The sequence below is a fragment of the Hemiscyllium ocellatum genome, chromosome 5 (genome assembly GCF_020745735.1).
Source record: "Hemiscyllium ocellatum isolate sHemOce1 chromosome 5, sHemOce1.pat.X.cur, whole genome shotgun sequence".
In the NCBI taxonomy this organism is placed as follows: Eukaryota; Metazoa; Chordata; class Chondrichthyes; order Orectolobiformes; family Hemiscylliidae; genus Hemiscyllium; species Hemiscyllium ocellatum.
Window position 1 is genome coordinate 128,511,458 of NC_083405.1, and position 15,678 is coordinate 128,527,135.

The following is a 15,678-nucleotide window of genomic DNA, read 5'->3' on the forward strand; positions in this document are numbered from 1 at the left end:
GTGCTAAACAGCATTTTTTTCAAAAAGCAAGAGGAAGGAGTTCAATGGGATCCTTCACGAGATGCTTTGATTGCAAGGAAATTAAAGGTGATAAGGGAGTGTGGATTTTGAAACAAACAGATCAGCCATGGTCTGAGTGAACAGCGAAGCAGGCTCGAGGGGCTAAATGGTCCCTACTACTATTTTGCATATTCAAATGGATACAGGTTTTTTTTCATGCTCTGTAATGATTATAGGCTTGGGTGTGCAGGTCACAACTTCAAAATTTTCAGTTGATAAAAACTTGAAAGTCCTGAGAGGGTACTGCTATATTGCAAGAGTATATGATTGGTATAAGAAATAGGTTTGTGGGCAGTGAAAGTTAACGCAGGAACTTTATGTCAACCACAAAGATCAGGTGCCAAAACATATAGACAAAAAGGACAGAATGCGAAAATCAATCTGTTCAACCTGCAATTAGTTTTTAATTTGAACATTCATTCACATGTGCCCGTTAACATTTGGCACTAGAAGTAACCTTGAAATTACCAAACAGGATTTTAATCATAACCAGAATTATCCATAATGGGTCTACTAACACAGTTTCTTGAGAAAGAAATGTTAAGCACACGTTGGAAACTCCTGTCAAACTACTGAAAGTAGTAAAGTTTTCAATGATTTAATACACTTACCGACCATGTGCTTTCTGACGTGGGCCATTGTGTAAAATTTCTTCTCGCAGATTTCGCATGAAAATTTTTTCTCTGCATAACCGTGTACTATTTTATTATGCTCATGAAGTGACCAGAGCTTCTTAAACCCCTTCCCGCAGGTGACACACTGAAATACAGAACAGAATGTCTCTTTTTAAAAAAAAGGTGTCAGCTTAACTCTCACAGCATTTACAGGAGACAGAAAATCTAGACAGGTGGCCTGTGTACAGTAGCTCCTGATGGATACTCAAGCCACAGCTGATTAAGAAATCAAGTTAAAATCTGTGTGGTTTGTTTTTACACAATGTACATTTGAAGCAAGTGGAAAGTTAGCAGTAGAAAGGTTAGAATTTGAGGTCCCACAAGTTTAATTTGCAAGCATAGTTCAAGACTACTACATTTCTAGTTTATGTATATTTCAGTTAGGTCTGGTCTTTTCCACAGATTTCATGCATCTCTCCTGTCCAAATGGCTGATTGTGTTTGGCCTCTGGGGAGCTACATTCTGTGCAAGCAATTTGTCAAGTAGTTCATTTTCACAGAATTGCAATTACTGCAAGTGTGATGGTGGAGGTTTATATTCTGGCATTTGGCAAGACAACTTTTTTTATGGTGACACAATGAGAAAAAAACTATGGTTTTAGTACTTCAATGCTCAAAACTTCAAAAACAAGTGTAGGTATAGGTCTAAGATCCCTTGGGCAAGTTATTGGGACGCCTGTGTTTAATCTTACACTCATTGAACAGAATTTCAAAATTTCACAACACTGAGTGAAGCTATTCCTCAATGACAAATCCCTTAACCTGAGACCATGACTTCTAGGTTTAGTCACTCTCAGAGGAATTTTCCTCTCCATCATCTCTCCTTGAATAATTTCAAATTGCGAAGAGCTTACACTGGAGAATATTATTACATAGAAGGTCAATCAGACCCAGATCCTTGCTCTAACTCTAGGTTTGCATCCCTCAAGAGCCCATCCAATTTCCTTTTGAAATTAGTCATTGTCTTTGCTTTCATCATTCTCACTGGCAGCAGGTTGCAGGTGATTTTCTACTTTTGCACTCCGACTGTATCTCTTGTCCCATAATGACCTGTATCCTCGAGTCCTTGCCCATCAGTTAACAGGAACAGTAGTTTTAAACTCTTGAGAACATAAACGCCTTCAACACTTTGCAACATCAAGCATTGCAAAGGCTGATTTATCTCAATTTTCTCTTTAGTTTGAGTGTGGATGACTTAACTGATGCCACCCAACCTTCCCTCTCCAGTTCCTCCCAGCTGTAAAACAACTAACACTGCATATTACACAAGCAGTTTAACTGAACTTCCTCACTCTCCATTACTTCTAAGCAGCATACACGCTACACAATCTTCCATAACCACAAGATCATTGAAAAATGTTGATTTAATTGTGAATGAACTCTGCCAGTAATCTGATAACAGAGGCCTCTTACTTACATTTGAGTAACAGGCAACAATGACTTTAAAAATCACAACTTTACAGTTAGGAACAATAGACAAAAACAGAAATTGCTGGAAAAAATCTGTACCGAGAAATCAGAGTTAAAGATTCGGGTCAAGTGACCCTTCCTCAGAACCAAACAATTTCACTGCTTATGTATAAATTCTGATATTGAAAAGTCTGAAATACAGAGAAGAAATAACAGTAATAGACTGTGCAACCCTTACAGCTTGCATTCAATAAGATCTTGCTGAACTTCTATTTCAACCCTAGACTTGATACAACTTAAAAACACTGACATCCCTTGCCAAGCTGCACCTTCAGCACTATGCTCTTTGACAATGATAAATATGCTGACTAGCAAGTGTTTCACACTGCTAATCAATGTTACCTTAGCTGCTAATCGCTTACAGTGCCAAATTGATTGTACGCATGAATGTGATCCCATACACATGCAAATTTGCTGATGATACAAAGCTGGGTGGCAGGGTGAAATGTGAGGAGGATGTCAGCAGATTACAGGGTGACCTGGACAGGTTAGGTGAGTGGTCAGATGCAGTTTAATGTGGATAAATGTACGGTTATCCACTTTGGTGGCAAGAACAGGAAGGCAGATTACTACCTAAATGGAATCAATTTAGGTAAAGGGGCAGTACAAAGAGATCTGGGTGTTCTTGTACACCAGTCAATGAAGGTAAGCATGCAGGTACAGCAGTCGTGAAGAAAGCTAATAGCATGCTGGCCTTCATAACAAGAGGGATTGAGTATAGAAGCAAAGAGGTTCTTCTGCAGCTGTACAGAGTGCTGGTGAGACTGCACCTGGAATATCGCGTGCAGTTCTGGTCTCCAAATTTGAGGAAAGACTTTCTGGCTATTGAGGGGAGCATTCCTGAAGAAGGGCTTATGCCCGAAATGTCGAATCTCCTGTTCCTTGGATGCTGCCTGACCTGCTGCGCTGTTCCAGCAACACATTTTCAGCTCTGACTGCCATTCTATAAGATCTCGGCTGAACTGCCCAATGCCACACTGCTTGATATTTCAAAAATCTATTTTCTCTTTAAATACTTTCAATGATCTAGCCTTCACAGCTGGAATAAATACTTTTTTCAACTCAGTTTTAAACAAGCACCTTAGTCTGGAAGTACATACCCCAGCTTGAGGTTCCCCTACTTGTGGAAACATCTCAACATTCACCCTGTCAAGCCTCTTCAGAATCCTGCATGTTTCAACAAAATCACCCCTCATTCTTCTAAACTCTCATGAATAAAGACCTAACCAAATAAACATTCTTGATAGACCTCCATCCCAGGAATTAGTCGAATGAATGTCTTTTGAACTGCTTTCAATAACAGTACTTTCCTTTCTACTAAAACTGTAAACAGTACTCCAAGTGCAGCCACAACAATATCACCTCCAGTTGTACCAAGATGTGTATTTTTAAATTTCAACCCCCTAGCAGTTGTCAAGATGGTGAAGGGCTGCCAGCACCTTAGAGTTGAACCTCAAATAAATCAATGCCTTTATGATAGGAGGTGCCTCTGCTTTTATTAGGCAAAGTTGTTTTTGATTGGATTGTAACCATGCTTAATATATGACAGTGTTATCAAATCAGCCACTAGCAATGTGGCTGTTTGCCTTTGTGATTAATAAGAATTCATGCAGGACACAGTTGCTTGTCATGTGATATGATTGTGTACTTTAACCTTTTCCTGTATTTGTTGATAAAATACCAAGGCAACAGGGAAAGAGGGCAAGTGTGTTTTTTATTAATTATTTGAGGGTACTGAGTTTCACTGGCTGGGCCAGCATGTACTTCTTATTGATCACTGTGTGTACTTTAATTCCCAGTTACTGCATTTAATTATCTGCCCAAATAGATTAGATGATGGGCAGATATGCCAGACTTCAGTACCACAAAAACACACATAATAAAGCTATTTTCTAATCAACCTATTCAGGGATGTTATTCCACACTTCTGAAATAGGTAGGATTTGAACTTGGACCTCCAGGTTCAAAGGTAGAGATATTACAATTGCACCACAAGATCTCTACTATGTGGACGGTGGGCTGTTATTGTGGTCTACTCAACCACTGGAAATAAGTGCTATAGGACAATAAATGCCAATGAATAACAAGCAGTTACATGTCGTTTCAAAGGATGAGCAACATCTGACCACATTCTGGACGGCTCATAGGGTGCATCTATTACACAATGTTGCGCAAGTTCACAATCTCAGTGATTATGTTAAGTCAAAATATAGCTTGCAACCCCTGGACAAAAACAGAGACATTGCATGAAGTGAGAGCATACACATTGGAACTCTAACCTTCGTTTAAAGAGGAAGATTTAAATCTCATTGCACTGAATGGTAACAGATCTTTATTAAGTAAATGGAAATGTGAAGTGGATTTATCTGCATCACATAGAGGCTGTTTCTTTACTAAAATTAACACATGACTGAAAACAGGATAATTATAGCCACACCATGGCTTGTTCCTAAACTCTGTAAATAACACTGATGTATCAAAGGTCATTTGGTCATGTATAGGAAGACATCAATGTATGGAGTAACTAATTTGCAATATCAAGATTGTTAAGAAACCAAGCTAAAAATAGTTAGTGCTGAAAAAGTGTGCAAGGAGGAAATAAATACGATACCTCAGATTCAGTTCCCATTTCATCCTTTTTATTACAGGTGTGCAGTTTTAATGCACTGTTTCACCAATTTTCATTTTTAACCTAACTTCTAGTTTGTGCAATAGTTTAAATCAATCGCATCAAAAGCGCGAGGATACATATTTGAAGTGTTGTAACCCCAAAGATTACAGACTAAGTGATGGAAAGTAGAATGAGGCATGATAGTTCTTCTTTAATAGACAGATGAAGTGGGCCTTCTGTACAATGTATTTTCTGTTATTTTTAACTCTATGAGGTAAATAATTGGCATACTGATTTTACAGCACAAGGTGCACGTGCTTAAATTATGCACACTTCTATTACATCTGGCCAGGAATTTAGAATTAATTGCAGTCCATGTATTAAAAATTAGAACTTTTTGTTGGATCATTAATTCCTGTGGTACCCTTCTCTCTGTTCTCAGAAGGCCATGTAATTCACACATGAATAGATGTGACAAGAGGACTGGTTTCATGGCCAGATATGGATGTACCACCTGATCTTGCTCTCCTTTGCCAAACCTCCTCTCTTGATCATTCTGCTCTACAAATAATCACCCTCAGTTTCTGGCCAATTTTCAACCCGATCACAATCACAAATTCACAGGTCATTGTCATTTTTTTTTAGATTAGATTACTTACAGTGTGGAAACAGGCCCTTTGGCCCAACAAGTCTACACCGACCTGCCGAAGCGCAACCCACCCATTCCCCTACATTTACCCCTTTACCTAACACTACGGGCAATTTAGCATGACCAATTCCCCTGACCTCCTGTTGGAGGAAACCGGAGCACCCGGAGGAAACCCACGCAGAACACAGGGAGAATGCGCAAACTCCACACAGTCAGTTGCCTGAGTCGGGAATTGAACCCGGGTCTCTGGCGCTGTGAGGCAGCAGTGCTAACCACTGTGCCATTTTGTTGTTTGCTATGTTGCCATATTCCCATATTCCCTACATTACAATAGACTACACAGGGTTTTGAAATGTATAGAGGTTATGAAAACATCTAAGTAAATGCAATACTTTCTTTTTATTTCCATTTGCCCTTTCATTTTGTCACCTCTCAAATTCATTCCCACCTTTGTCAGAACTCCACGTTTTAAACTCTCCAATCAAGTTTTTTCCCCCACCACAGAACCAAATGGCTCTTTTCAAAAGTTACAAATGACATACTATGAGATCATGCTAAAGGCAAACTATGCCCTCAATCTTATGCCCGCATTGATTTGTGGGCTTTGACACAGTTGATCATGCTGTGCTATTCCACGGCCTTTGCAGGCTGGGTTGTCTGTGCTTGGTCAATTACTTTTTAAATGTATATAAACGTGCTAATAAATGGTAACAGTTTGTCTTCCTGCCTCCACACTGTTACCTCCAGTTTGGACCTCTCTTATTTCTCTAATACTTGTTATCCTTCACTCAAAAACAGCATCAGTTTCCACATATATATTGACAACACACAACCCTACCTCACCACCATCTCTCTGACTCTTCACTCTCTCCAAATTATGAGACTGTGTCTCTATCTGGTTAAGAATGAATTTAATCCACTTAAATAGCAAAATTTGTGTTTTCTGACATTCACCAGAACATGTGATACTGTAAAATTAAAAACAGTTACTGTGAAATTACTACAAGTGGGAGAAGTGAGATGGAAAAGATGTTGACTTATGTGGTGATGCTTTTGAGTGCCTCAGCAAGGAAAAGCTGATAGCTGATGACAACAGAGATACCCTTTATACAGCCAAATAGAGAAAGCAATAACTAAAATCACCACTAATAGCAAGAAAAGGGATGTGTTACACGAAAACAGATACCGCTCCACAGTAAGCTTGCTGATTTCCTCTGTGCACACTTTCCAGCTGTTTACAGAGATATATTGTAGATCACACTTGTTGTCTAAGGAAGGAGAAAGAAACACAAAGCAGGAATATCACCGTAACGAGAAGGTGAAAAGCTTAAAGTCTATATGGTCTATTATCATGGGTGTGTCTCTAGATTCTGCTTGGTGGTATATTCTGTTTTCCACAGTACCAGACTGTGTAAATCTCACTGTATTGGAAAAACTAAAAACATTAACTTCAATCTCTACAACAAACTCCACTCTCGAGCTGCTGGCTCTATCCCTTTCTCAGGCTAAACCAGATAAATCACAACTTGGTATTATACCTGTCCCAGGGATGAGTTTCTGATCACATATTGAAGTCATCACTGAGCTTGCCAATTTCCAATTTTGTAAACAGACTTCATCCCACCTCAGTTCATTTGTAGGATCACTCATCGATGCCGTTGTTACCACTAAACCAGACTATCCTACCACATCTCAGCTGACTTCGCATGTTTTACCCACCATAAACATGAGATTATCTCCAACAATGGACAACTCCCATCAAATTTTATTCATCCACCATCCTTCTGCTCACTGACCTACGCAAGTTGCGAAGTTAGCAAAGTCCTTTGTTTAAAATTCTCATCTTGGTTTTCAAAACCCTCCACTTTGCCACTGCTGAATAACCCAGTATCAAAATCCCAGGAGGTTCTCATCGACCAGAAACTTAATTGGACCAGCCATGCAAATTCTGAGTGTACAGGAGCACCTTCAGAGGTTGGAAATTCTGCATCAGGTAACTCTTCATCCAGTTCCTATAAAGTACATTTCAAACATGTTTTGATCAAATACTTTCTACTTGCCCAAACAAGTGAATTTTCAATAGTATTCAAGAACCAAATCAGAAGGGTTAACAAATACTGAACTTACCAACGATGCGCACATTCAATAAGCAAATTAAAAGTAAGATTCTAATCTCTTGAGCATTTCTACCTTTAATCATTCGTGAATGCAGCTGCCAGGACCTTGAACTTAAGTTTTTCCCCTCTCACCCTTAACCCATGTTTTCATCAAACTACTCTGTAGTATTTTCTTTCATGCTTTGTCCTGGAAGAATAAAATCAGCTATTGGATCATCAGCATATAAAAATAACTCTTTTGCCTTTCTAACCTGGGTGAATAATTGGGTTTTTCCTACGTATTGTCAAAGTTTTCAATCCTATGTTGTTCCTCTCCAGTGTATTGCTGGTTCAGGGCCATACTTCAAAGACTTCAGAGGTTCTTTTCTTCCCCCCATCCTTCAGTGTTCTCCTCCTGTTGCTCTTTAAATTGGAGTCTTCTGATGTCTTTTCCATGCCTATTGAATCTTCTCCTGTTCAGTTTTTTCTCAAAGCCATTCAAAGGTTTGGCCTGCTTTTGGAGTCTTTCACTTGTTACCCAGCTGCTCCATCAAAGCCTTTGGAGTTTCCATCTTGCCTTTGGATTGTTTGCTTTTCAACTCTGTCCCTTGAACTCTGCTTTAACTGCAGCTCCTATCCTTATGGTATTTGCTCAAGAATAAACCTCGACTTTTTTTTTTCTTTAAGTCAATGCAGCTACCTGTACACTGGAGTATTTCAGGCTGTCAATGTGTACACATCCACTCTGGCCTGAGGTTGCTCACTATTTATCTCTAAGTAAGGCTCTTCATCTCCTGAATTTTGCCATATCCCTATATGGAAATTCATTCTGCATGCTTATCATGTTTTACATAAAAAGTAAGTTTCATAATGTTGACCTTAAAATTACTCTTATTTATTTTAAACATGATTAGTCCTGAAAGTAATAACTTGGTTAATGTTTTCCATACACTGAATGATCTTGCATACTTTCCTTAAAATCATAAACAAAAACAGAAATTGCTGGAAAATCTCAGCAGGCGTGGCAGACTCTTTGGAGAGAAATCAGAGTTAATTTGGGTTCAGTGACCCAAAGAAGAAAGGAAGCAATTTCCAGCAATTTTTGTTCTTGTTTCAGATTTCGAGCATCCGCAATTCTTACTGTATGTTTTCCCTTTAAAATCATCTTCATTATTTAGATTTTCAAACTTAAGGTTTATTTGTCTAGTCTTTCATGGACAGCAGAATTAGTAATTGGCATTTCTATGTGCTGCTTTTAAATGCTTAAATGTCTCTTAGCAACTAGAATAGAGCATCACATCAAGATTTAATCTAGCATCACACAAAATCAAGACCATCTCCTGCTACTCAATGAATCAACACAAGCTGGAGTTTGCAACTCTTGATCTTAATGGTTCATGGAACATATTTGCACAGCCTCAATGACAAGCAAAATCTGATTAACTGTCAAAAAGGTAGCTGACAGCCAGATACAAAACATTCACAGATATGCAGTTATTCTGTACTGTGACCCAAGTGGTTGCACAGGTAAGCAATTTGGAAATCATCTCTAGTATAAGAATAACAGATTGTTCTTAAAAAAAACCCTTCAGTGAATCTAACATCAAGAAGAGAAAAAAAAAGTTCTTCCTTTCAAACAAATATTAAAACACTGAAATTGCCAATTTCTCATCTTCACATAAAAATAATTTGCATTGTTAGCTAGCTCCTAATATTTTTATTTCCTATATCCTCCAATATGTCAAGATGTAATATTCGGACTGCAATTCGTTTGGATATCAGCTGTCAAAAAAAACCTATAATTTTTGCAAAGGTTTGTAATTAAAATCACTGAACAACCAGTCAATTCAGGACAAGGTACAGCATGTACTAGTTGGGGACAAAAAAATTGCTTTGGATTGTTATTAATTTACATTTGGCCGTTGATCAAGTCTCAAACATATAACACATACAGGAAAAATACAAATAAGTAAACACTTAAATTAGAATTATCAAAAGTAGCATTATTCTGGGAGTCCAACATGCTCCAACCTAGGCTGCTGAGAATTTCCATCTTCGAGTCAGCATAATACAGCATGGAAACAGGCCGCTCAGCCCAAACTGATCCATGCTGACCACGGTGCCCACTTAGCTTGTTCCAACAGCTCGCATTTGGTCCATATCCCTCTAAATCCTTCTCATCCATGTACCTATCCAAATATTTTTTGAATGTTGCTATTGTACCTGCCTTAACCACTTTCTCTGGCTGTCCATTTCACATATACACAACTCTCTGCATGAAGTAGCTGCCCCTCAGGTCCTTCTTAAAACTTTTCCTCTCATTTTACTTTTAGCCTTCTAGTTTTCAATTCCCCATTCCTGGGAAAAGGACTATGTAAGTTCATCCTATCTATGCCCGTCATGATTGTACATGCCTCAATAAGGTCATCCCTCATTCTCCTACATTCCAAGGAATAAAGTCCGATCCTGGCCAATCTCTCCCCATAACTCAGGCCTACCCGTCCTGGCAACATCCTTGTAAATCTTCTTCGCTCTCTTTCCAGTTTACCTGAGCCTTTCCTTTACAGGGTGACCAAAACAGTAAGCAATACTCCAAGTGGGGCCTCACCAACAACATATAATGCCCCAATTCTTATACTCAATGCCTCGACTGATGAAGGCCAGCATGCTAAATGCTTCTTCACCACTGTCTACCTGTGACACCGCTTTCAAAGAACTATGCACCTGTACTCCTAGGTCCCTCTGTTCCACAACACAGCTCAGCACCTTACCATTTACTGTACAAGTCTTACCTTGTTTGATTTTCCAAGGTGCAACACCTTACACTTATCTGTATTGAATTGCATTTGCCTATCCTCAGCCCACTTCCCCATCTGATCAAGATCCTTCTGTAATTTTCATCCACAAACTTACTAATCATGCTTTGTACATTCACATCCAGATTATTTATGTAAATAACAAACGTCCCAGCACCGACTCCTGTGGGACACTACCAGTCACAGGCCTCTAGTCTGGGAAACAACCTTCAACCATCACCAACTGCTTCCTAACACTGAGCCAATTTTAAATCCAATTAGCATACTCTCCCTGGATCCCATGCGAGCTAACCCTCATGATTAACCTTCCATGCCAGACCTTTTCAAAGGCCTTTCTAAAGTCCACACAACAACATCCACTGCCTTATCCTCATCTATTCTCTTGGTTCCCTCATCAAAAAACTCAGATTTGTCAGACATGGCTTTCCACGCACAATCCATGCTGACTATCTCTAATCAGACCTTGACTATCCAAATGTTGGTTGATCCTGCTCTGCAGTATCTTCTCCAACAACTTGCCTACCATTGATGTCAGGCTCACTGGCCTGTAGCAAACTTGTCTTTGCTACCTTTCCTAAACAATGGAACAATATTAGCCACCCTCCAGTCTTCCAGAACTTCACCAGTGGCTAAAAATGAAGCAAAAATCTCTGCAAAGGCCTCTGCAATTTCTTCCCTAGCCTCCCACAATATCAGAGGATGGACTTGATCAGGCCCAAAGGATTTATCCACCTTAACAAGCTATAATGCTGCAAAAGCCTCCTCTCTGGTCATATGTAGGCGGTGCAAAACATCTCCATTTGTTGCCCTTATTTCCTTAGCATCCATGATTGTTCCTTCAGTGTGCAAATTAGGTGCAGTATTTTCTACATTCCTACACTGATTAAGTTTAAAAAATGCATCACTTCTGGGAGTGGAGGGAGTGAATCTTCAAGGTGGATTGGACACCTATCAATTGGCCTGCTTTGTGGTTGACTTTCTAAAATATATTCTTTCATGAGATATGGGTGTCATTAGTAAGGCAAAAGTGAGGACTGCAGATGCTGGAAACTAGAGTTTAGATTAGAGTGGTGCAGGTCAAGCAGCATCCGGGGAGCAGTAAAATCAACGCTTCGGGCAAAAGCCTTCATCAGGAATGGAGGCAGGGAGCCTCCAAGGTGGACAGAAAAGTGTGTGTGCGCGCGCGCGCGCGCATGTTGGGGGGGGGGGCAGACACTGGCGAAAAGGTAGCAAAGAGTCTTCAGGGCAGAGGAGATGACCTGAGGGCTGCAGTGGGAGAGAGATTCACTGAGATTCTTGTGGAGAGAGGAGAACTTCTTCAAGGTATGATTTGGAGATGTCTACCTTCTTCAAGGTAGGCATCCTTGCAAGAGGATTTGTGGTAAGGTTAAAATCTGTTGTTAGTAAGGCTAGCATTCATTGTCCCTCCCTAATACCATTGATCTGAGTAGTTTCCTCATCCATTTCAGAAGGTAGTGAAGAATCAACCACATGATTGTCGACACGCAATTACATAAGGGCCAGAATAGGGTGTCAGATTTCTTATGGAGTACAGTCATATTAGACTCAAAACTTTCTCTCTCCACAGATGCTACTAGACCTATTGAATTTCTCTAGCACTGTTTAAAGAGATCACCCTTTAGAACCAAGGAGAAATTCCTTCAGTCAGAAGGTGGAACTTATTGCTGCGAAGGATTGTGGAGACCAAGTATTTAAGACAAAGAGAGATAGATTCTTGATTGGTAAGGGGATTAAGTGTTACAGGGAAAAGGCAGAAGAATGGGATTGAGAAACATATCAGTCATTATTAAATGGCAGATCAGACTCAATGCACTAAATGGCTTAAGTCTGCTCATGACTTAGGATCTTATGGCTTCTCATTCAGATCGAGCATCTGCAGTATTTCACTTATCATTATAACAGATTTCTTTCCTTAAATGATATTTGTTAATGACAAAAATGTGAACAGTGGCCTTGAAATGGAGACTAGCTTTAATCCCAGATTTCTTATAATTAATTTAGTTAAAATTCCAGCAACAGTCTTGGTAGTATTAGAAGTCTCATCCCCAAAGCATTAACCTGGGCTTCAGGATTACCCGTTTAGTAATCATGTCAAGCTTCATGTATGTCGTTATTGGTGCATTCATCTATTCAATTCAGAGTATTCTATAACCACCTGACTCATTCCTTTCAAACTGGATGCAAACTTCAATCATATTAGTCACCGTTGCCTACTGGTGCCTTTGCTCTGAGGTCATTAATTAATTCTGATTACACAGTAACAGATTTAACAAACTGAATTCTGGTTGATTCTGTACATGCTGCTCTAAGAAACTATCTTAAAAAATATTCCATGAATTGCTCATCCAAGCTACAAATGCCAATCTGATTTTTTTTAGTTTATGTATAGATTAAAATCATCCATGATTATTATCCCTTTACCACAAGAATCCAATATTTATTCAATATTCTTTGTCCAACATTGAGGTTACTATCAGGAGACCTGTTGTACTCTCCCACTAGTGACAATTTTCCTCTACCTCACGTCCTCATGAAGAGGAATTCCAAAGACTTCAAAACACATGAAGGTGATATGGCTGTTAATGCTTTTATGTACCTCCTCATTTTACAGAATTTTACAAAACTAGCTATTAGGAGACAGACTGTGGTGGTAGAAGGCAGTTTGTGAGACTGGAGGCTAGTGTCCATTGGCATTATACAGGAAGTGATCTATGCTGGGTCTCTTATTGCTTGTGGTGCATATAAACAATACAGATGAGGAGGAGGAGGAAAAAGATGATGGTAGGTCAATTTGCAGATGACAATGTCTAGATTAGAGTGGTGCTGGAACAGCACAACAGGTCAGGCAGCATCCGAGGAGCAGGAAAATCGACATTTCGGGCAAAAGCCCTTCATCAGGAATGAGGCAGGGAGCCTCTGGGGTGGAGAGATAAATGGGAGGGAGAGGGGCTGGGGAGAAGGTAGCTAAGAGTACAATAGGTGGATGGAGGTTGGGATGAAGATGATAGATCGGAGAAGACGGTGGCGGAGATAGGTGGACTGACAGGTAGGACAGGTCAGAGGATGGTACTGAGCTGGCAGGTTGCAACTGGGGTAAGTTGGTGGGAGGGGAAATGAGGAAACCGGTGAAGTCTACCAGTTGGATAACAATGCCAGGTGGCTAATTGTAAGGAAAAGATCTTATAGGAATATGTGGATAGGTTGGTCAGATGAGAACATCTGTGGTAGAATGAATTTAACCCTGAAAATAAGTGTTGGGGGAACTTGTGGGTGGTGGTGTTCCCATGCATCTGCTGTATTGTCTTTCCAGATGGAATGATTGTGCGTTGGAAGCTGCTGTCGAAGGAAATTCGGTGGATTTCTGAAGAACAGCTTGTAGATGGCGCAAAAGACAATTTGCTGGCAAAACTCAGCAGGTCTGACAGCATCTGTGGGAAGAAAGCAGCGTTAACATGTTGAGTTTAGTGACTTTACATCAGAACCACTTCTGGACTTATGATGGGAGTGTGTTAGTCAAGTAGATGATGTTTGGGCCAAGGACAATACCCTGAGGAATTACTGCAGAATTGTCCTGGAACTGAGGTGACTGGCTTCCAAACATCTCATTTCTGTTGAAAAGTCACCAGATTTAAAACATTAACACTGTTTTCTTCTTGCAGATGCTGCCAGACCTGTTGAGTTTCACCAGCAATTTTAGTTTTTTGTTTCAGTTTTCTAGCAAATGCAGTTCTTTGTTTTATTGTAGATGATCCATTTTGCTGCTCCCAAGTGTTGGTGGTGGAGGGAATGGATGTGGTGCCAATCAAACAGGCTGCCTTGCTCTGGATGGTATAAATCTTGAGTAATGTTGGAGTTGCATTCATCCAGACAAGTAGGTTGTATTCCATTTCATTTGTAGATGGTGGACAGTCTTTGGAGAGTCAGAAGGTGAGTGTAAGCTTCCTAGCCTCCTACCCGTCTTTTAGGCATTGTATTTATACATACACTGTAATCCAGTCTGTTTCTGTTCAATGGTAACCCCAAGGACTTTAATAGTGTGGGATTCAGTGATGGTGAAACATTGGAATATCAAGAGGCCAATAGCTAGTTCAGTTCTGAGGAAGGGTCAGTGGACAGCTTTAATTGAGAAGTCAAAAAGTATGGCACTGGAAAAGCACAGCAGGTCAGGCAGCATCTGAGGGACAGAAGAGTTGACATTTTGGGCATAAGCCCTTTATCAGGGGTGCTTTTCCAGCACTATTATCTTTTGACTCTGATCTCTAGCAGCTGCAGTCCTCACTTCCTCCCAGCTTCAACCGATGAAGCAGCCAAAGGCAGCAAGTTAACTCTGCTTTCTTCCCACAATGCTGACATCCCTGAGATTTTCCACCAATTTCTGATTTTGTCACTAATAGTTTGATTTTCTCGTTGGAAATGGTCACTCCATGGCACTTGTGGCACAAATGTTACTTTCCCAGTTTTACAGCTTTAATAATGGTGTATTAGTATCAATGGCTTGGAATTCAAAACAAGGTAGACATAAAATTGTATTACCTTCATTAATACATTAAAAGTGTCCTTTTTCTTAACTATAGAAGTAATTTAGAGGGTTCTTTACACATTAAATCATGTCAAACTTTATTGATCGGTATTAATAATGGATTTCACTCATGCAGCCCTGTGCAGCTCACCAAAACATAAATGGCCCTCCAGCCCAAATAACTGTCCAGCCCTGCTGAAAGGTGTGACTCAGTGATGACGACTTTGTAGGCAGTTGCTCGACTCATTCTCCTCTGTCCTGTAAGTACTCAATTCAGTATACTCTGTAAATCTCTGCAGTACAGCAATTAGATGTACATCAGACAGAGTGCTTTTCAGTTCAAGATAAGACACAAGTTAAACATATTCTCACAACCGTGTTGGTTTATGTAGGATTTGAATGCCATATTAGTCATTATACATAAATCACCATAAGTACAAGTCAGAGTTCTAACCCATTACTCTTACAGAGCAGAAACTCAGTGGGTTAAAAGAATGCCATCTCTCAAAGAAATATGCCTATATTGACAGTTCAAGGCCAAGATTTTAATTGTAAAATCATTGCAACATCTGCTCTACACTGAGTCAACAGTGTATGTGACTTATTTAAGAAGTCACTGAACAGCTTACTCAATATCAATATTTAAAGACTGCTTTTTAACAGGTTCAACTGATGAATCAGCTAAAGGCAGCGAGTAGCAGGAACATTCTTACTCAATTTTCACTCCATATTGGATTAGGTGATCTTAACTGAGACAGCAGCA

General features: G+C 39.8%; 1 protein-coding gene across 7 annotated transcripts in view; it reads right to left on the reverse strand.

The window, feature by feature from the left end:
• The window catches only part of zbtb47b (zinc finger and BTB domain containing 47b), a 270,356-nt gene that overhangs the window by 25,211 nt on the left and 229,467 nt on the right, over positions 1-15,678 (reverse strand). For all 7 annotated transcript variants that reach the window (XM_060825191.1, XM_060825192.1, XM_060825187.1 and 4 more), the window contains exon 3: positions 672-819. In XM_060825191.1, coding sequence (XP_060681174.1) covers positions 672-819 — 148 coding nt within the window. The remainder of the gene's footprint in view (positions 1-671; positions 820-15,678) is intronic.